At 40.6% G+C, this 5,630-nt stretch overlaps 1 protein-coding gene across 1 annotated transcript; it reads right to left on the bottom strand.

Moving 5' to 3' along the window:
* Window positions 1-1,576: 1,576 nt before the first annotated feature.
* Window positions 1,577-5,109, bottom strand: LOC147123118 (interleukin-8-like). The gene is made up of 4 exons (XM_085966791.1): window positions 4,901-5,109; window positions 4,311-4,440; window positions 4,011-4,090; window positions 1,577-2,983 (listed from the first exon to the last, which is right to left on the bottom strand). Exons 1-4 carry the CDS (start codon window positions 4,959-4,961, stop codon window positions 2,964-2,966), a joined length of 291 nt encoding a protein of 96 aa, XP_085822917.1. The 5' UTR covers window positions 4,962-5,109; the 3' UTR covers window positions 1,577-2,963.
* Between the last annotated feature and the right edge of the window lie 521 nt (window positions 5,110-5,630).

Raw genomic sequence — 5,630 nt, 5'->3', positions numbered from 1 at the left:
GACTGCGAGATCCTGCAAATGTCTGCTGCAGATCCCTGGAAGAAGCCTGAGGTGAAGAAGTTGAGGGCGATGGTGACTTTGACAGCCACTGGTAAGGCATGTCCACCAGGTCCTCTGGGCAGCAGTCCTTGTTCCAGTAAGCTGAAAATGTCTGCGATGACCTGGCTGAACCTCCTGAAGCACTGCTGCTCAGTCATGTCCAGGAAGCTCATCCTCTGCCTGTAAACCCTGTGTTGGGGGTATCACCTCCGGTGCAGTGCATGCCTGTACTGACCCCCTCTCTCCAGTGGAGCATCAGGTCATTGAGGAGAAGACGACTGTTGTGGTGGCTGCTGCTGCTGGTGTTGTGGCTACTGCTGCTGGTGTGACTTGTGTTGTTGGTGCTGCGGCTCATCTTGGTCCGATTCTAAGGTTCAAGGTGAGACAGCATGAGCGACACACATGCTGATCTAATAGATGGCAGATATAGTGGAGAGCAGAGGCCCAATCCTTCAAAGTTCTCATAGTGACCAGAAATGAGATGAGAGTGGATTCTGAGGTTGCAGAATTGACCTGCAAACTCCTGACAGCTAAGTCTCTGCACACACTGGAATAAGCAAGAGCATTTCCATTAGGCCAGGAAGCAGGTTTAATGTGTGAATATTTATGTGCTATACTAGTGGGTTTTATATAGGGCGGGCTATCCACTCTGCTAGGTTACCACCCAGGCTGCAAGGTTAATAATGACTCGCCATAGGGTTCTACCAATCTCTTTCCAGATTTACATAGGATTATATAGTATATGCGGCACAGAAACAGGAAATCCCCGCAGAGAGTTGAGTGTGAAGCTCCGGCCATTTCAATATCCGGGCTTCATTTGACTAGTGCGGAACTGTCTCCTGCTCAAGACCGGTGGGAGTGATGTCAGAGCCGATGGGCAGGAGTGGGAATTCAGGTGGGAGCTTGATGCCACCAGGACCCAAGGGAACGATTCCCAAACATAAATTAGTGCTGGGTTGGGGGAGGTGGTTTAAAGGAGCGCGGCTGGGAGGGAGAAGGCAGGGGCAAGGGAGGCCCGAGCACTCCTTAGGAGTATCTGGGGGAACACTCCAGATCCCTGTACCCACAAGGAATCCTCAGAAAAGATGAATGAAACTATTTACTATGGCTTCGTCCGGCCACACTGCTGACCCCCGCCATGATCTGGCTGTATGATTTGGCCCTGTGCGGGCCTCCCGATTGAAATTAACTGTAGAGCAGACCCCGTCTGCCTGTTTTGAGAGAAGTTACAATAGCAGGGATGAGAACACCCCACCCCCGCCCCACGACATGACATCATAACAACCCATCCACCCCGCTCTCAGCGGGTGGGGTGAGTTAAAGATACCATCAAAACCCATTGAGATTTTGCAGGATTCGTCCTGAAATCTGTCTCACTACAAATACCTGCACCTTTTATCATTCTCCAAGGCATACCCTGAACAAATTGCTCTTTATTAATCAGTCCATTAAATTGTTCTACTAAAGAAACACACAACGGTTTTGCTGAAGATTGAGAAATAGTGACAACACATTCTTCATAAGAAATGTAGTTTATTTTAATCACTTAAATACATTTGGGGATAAAGTACAAAATGCTCAAAAGGGTCATTCACACACAATTCAGTCACGTGTAGCAACTTTCGTCAGTGATACACAGCTTTATACTCAAGACAACTTTTACTCAATGATCTTTTGAGACTTTCAGTCAACTGGACCAGTCAGTGAAAAATCTCTCAGTGCAAAAGATTTCTACTGATCACAGTACAGAGATTAGTTCTATTTACAAATGTAATTTCTGCCAGTTCGTATCATACAATAAGTAGCACTACCTTCTAAAATGTAGGTATATTGCACACAATATCATTTCGACAGTGACTTTGTATCCACAAACTTCAGTTTTGGATAGATCCTAAGGTCTGATGTTTATAGAGAAAATCCCAAGATTCGAGTTAAAATGTCATTGATCAATAAACACTGCAGTAAAATGGCACCAATGTTAGTGACAGGCAATTGCTCTTGTATTTTCATATAAAGTTTTCATTCAAACTGGAACTGGAATATGTTTGCTGAACAATTAAAATCCTTTATCTACTCTATATTCTGCCATCAACATATCACAGAGAATATCAACAGGGTTTCAGCAGGGAAAGAAAAATTGCACTAAATTTGGTTTGTAAATTAGTTTGAATCAATGTAACATTACAGTAAATCTACAAGTAATAGAAGGAATGTGTTTATTTAATTTATTAGATCTTTCACTCCAATCTTATTCCAGACCATTTTAATTGAAATAACAAAGGAGAATTTTTCTAAATTGGACCTTTATGGATTGTCAGCCTCTCATTCCAGGTAAAACATGTAGAAGTGAGGAGGTAGTGTGTGATAAAGAAATGATTACAAGTTCATTTTGAACAATATATCCATGGAAGTGCATAGATTGAGTTATTCCAAAACTAGCATCATGTTCCACCCTGATTTCAAACACAAAAATGTAACAACTGACATTATCTGTCTCAGTTAGATTCCTCCACAAGTTCATAAATCTATTAATATTTCCTCCTGTACCCACACCTTTTCTGGTGAGAATTATGGAGCATTGTAAACAAATTGTTTTCAGTCACAGAGTAACTTGTAACTGGACCAGAGTCTACTCTAAATAACCAAACACATCGCACCCTGTGAACGAAACCTCAGTCTTAGCACAAAGTTTAACAAGGAAGGTCAGACTGGTTTCTTCAGCCGTGGGTAAACAATTAGCGTGTGACAGGGTTAAACGGTGAAATCATTTTCAGAAAACACTGAAGAGAATGTATTTGAACAAACTATCAGAAGGTGACCTCAAAGAGTTAACACCCTGGACAGAGCTTCCTTCATTGCAACGTTCATTGTACTTCAGGTCACCCAGGTGTGGAATCGAGTCCAGCCCATTGCGGCTTCATTTCTCAGTTGTGTCGCCTGGCACCTGAAATTAAATTTAATAATAAAATTAATAAAATTATTTTTACCCACTAACTGCAGATATTTACTTTAGTAAAGTGCACAATGTCTTCAACAACATAATTATGGAGAATTAGCAATCTGACATTTACATAAGTTGAGCAGCATTGCTGACGCTTGCGATTTTGTTAACAATTCATTGATTTTGCAATATGGTTTTAACACGCAAGATGCACGGGGTAGGAGAGAGAAGAATTATTTGGTGAATAAAGAACATTCGAGGAATAATGCAAAGTTAGTAAATGGTGAGCAAAATCTTGAGTTCTGACAATGGTGAATGACACAAGACTGGAAGAAAAGATGGTCTAGATTTTCCTTAACAACTTTTCTGTACAACTTGAAAACATATGTGCATTTAAAATCTCAGTTCTGATGAGTCTGCAGGACATATTACGCTAAAGGCTAAAGTAGAAAAGATAATTTAAAAATGATGCATTAGAGCAGCTTACAGCCTTCAGACAACAGAGCAGAAAATCGTGGAGCTGACCATAATGGAAGGAAGGCAGCAGGAAAAGGAAATGAAAGTGGTGAAGATTTATATTAAATCTTATATTCTTAAAGTCCCTGTTTCGATCCTTCATCTGTGTTTAATTGGCTGATTTCAGATGGGTACTAAAGGTACAACAATTAGTCTCAGCATTGTGGGTTAGGGAGCATAAAATCACCCAGCAATCCTGCACCTGATGCTATCCAGTGATCCTCCACTCCTGGATTTACCATATATGGATGCTGTTTGAGGGCAGTGTAGGGCTCGGCCCTCCTGCCAACTGTGATTCAATAGCTTACGACCATTCACTGTCACGGCTCACAAATAAATGATAGTCACTTGGGAAAAGTACCAGAATGCACCAAAAGCCTGTGGGAATGTGCAGCAGAGAGGAATCAACGCCCTTGGCCAAGGAGGAGAGGACAAACATGGTGACAAAACAATTCACTGTCTCTGCGTTTATTCACACACAAAGTCTGAACTTTGACAAACACAAAACACCAACCTTTCTTGGCTTTTATGATAATCTTCACCCACTTGGCATCAGGATTCACACATGTTTTCTTCCCATTTGTTTTGGTGACACTGTGAAGAGAAGGTGAACCTTTAAAATCTAATCCACAGAAATTGGATGTTTCCCACTGAAAGGTGAGAATTCAGTAAAGATATTACAAGAAAATTCTTCGACTCTGCCTCAGAAACAAACCGTGATTGATCCAAAAAGATTTGAATAACGAGCACAACTTCTTAAATCGAGGTCACACAAGGGGAAAGTTAACGGTGATGTTCTGACACATTTACTCACATTATCTCCAGTGTCTCACAGTGCGATCCTCTGGGAATATATTTCAAACTCTGGATGAGCCTCGGATGGATAAAATTGGAGCTGGTCTGAGTGCACAGGCATCGTCCTTGGGTTCCTGGGATTGGAATACCTGTAAAAAAATCAATTTAACTTAGGTTCAATTATCGATTGACATGGAGACAATCCTGGCACCTGCTTTCAGCATTGAGATTTTTACAATTAATCCACACATTGTCCACAAAGAAATATTAACTATCTGTCCAAACTAATACTAATTAAACTAATTATATTAACCTGGAGATGACTGTCGCATATTTTTTATTAAAATGTGGAAGAAAATCTTTCATAAACTTAAAGCTTTGGGATAATGGGGCTTCAAATTATTGAATGCAGCTATATTTGAGAATTCAGTATTCAAAACAGCATTGTATTATCACTAAGATGTAACATCTGCAACCATTTAATTGTTCAATGCATAAACAAACAGCACACTGGGACATGTATAGCTGGATCAGTAACTCAATGAAAAGACTCCTTTTCACACTACAGGGCAATGAGAAATAAAACACAAGATCAAAATGTCAACATACCCTGTGCAGTAATGGCACACAGAATCAGGATGAGCATCGTTACAGTAGCTGCTCTGTTCATCTTTGACTTTGTGTTGCTGAATAGATTTCTGCTGAAGGATCTTCTGTCTCCCTCAGTGACTCTCTGTTGAATGAAGTTCTGCTGAAGAGAGGTCCAATGAGCTCCTATTTATTGAGATCCTCGACTCTCACTTTGCAAAATGTCGAGAAGTGAAAGCTGTCAAACTTTCTGTGGAAGGGAATTTCCCTGCTTCTGAGTCAGGCCTTCTTTCACTTTTGCAGTTTAAAAAATATTCAGAACTTGTGCATCATTTACAGCAGCAACAGGCAGATAATCTTTTGTGATAATTAGTGAATTATTAATGTCTTGATTTTAAAGATTTAATTGAAACTTTTAGAAATGGAGCTAAATTTTGTTATTTCCAGGGAATATCTTTCCCTTTCACTGGCTGTTGTGACTCTTTGGACCTTCCTACTGCAGGTTTGGTGAAAGGTGCGATGGTGTAAATGTAATTCTAAAGTTGGTTCCAGTTGCCACTTGCAATGAATTTTTAGCCTGATGATGCAGCAGCTCCATCTCAGGAATAGAAATATCTTCAACGTTCTTGCACCTGCAGAGATGTTTTATTCAAAGAGCCATGATTGACACAGGGTTAAAATGGGGCTGCGACTTTGCAGAGAATCACATATTACAAGGTATGATTAATTGTATATTAGATATTCTTCCCAA

The sequence above is a fragment of the Somniosus microcephalus genome, chromosome 2 (genome assembly GCF_052327205.1).
Source record: "Somniosus microcephalus isolate GS21.2 chromosome 2, FLI_Smic_1.0, whole genome shotgun sequence".
In the NCBI taxonomy this organism is placed as follows: Eukaryota; Metazoa; Chordata; class Chondrichthyes; order Squaliformes; family Somniosidae; genus Somniosus; species Somniosus microcephalus.
Note: the sequence above shows the minus strand (reverse complement) of the source record. Positions and strands in the feature narration are given on the sequence as shown.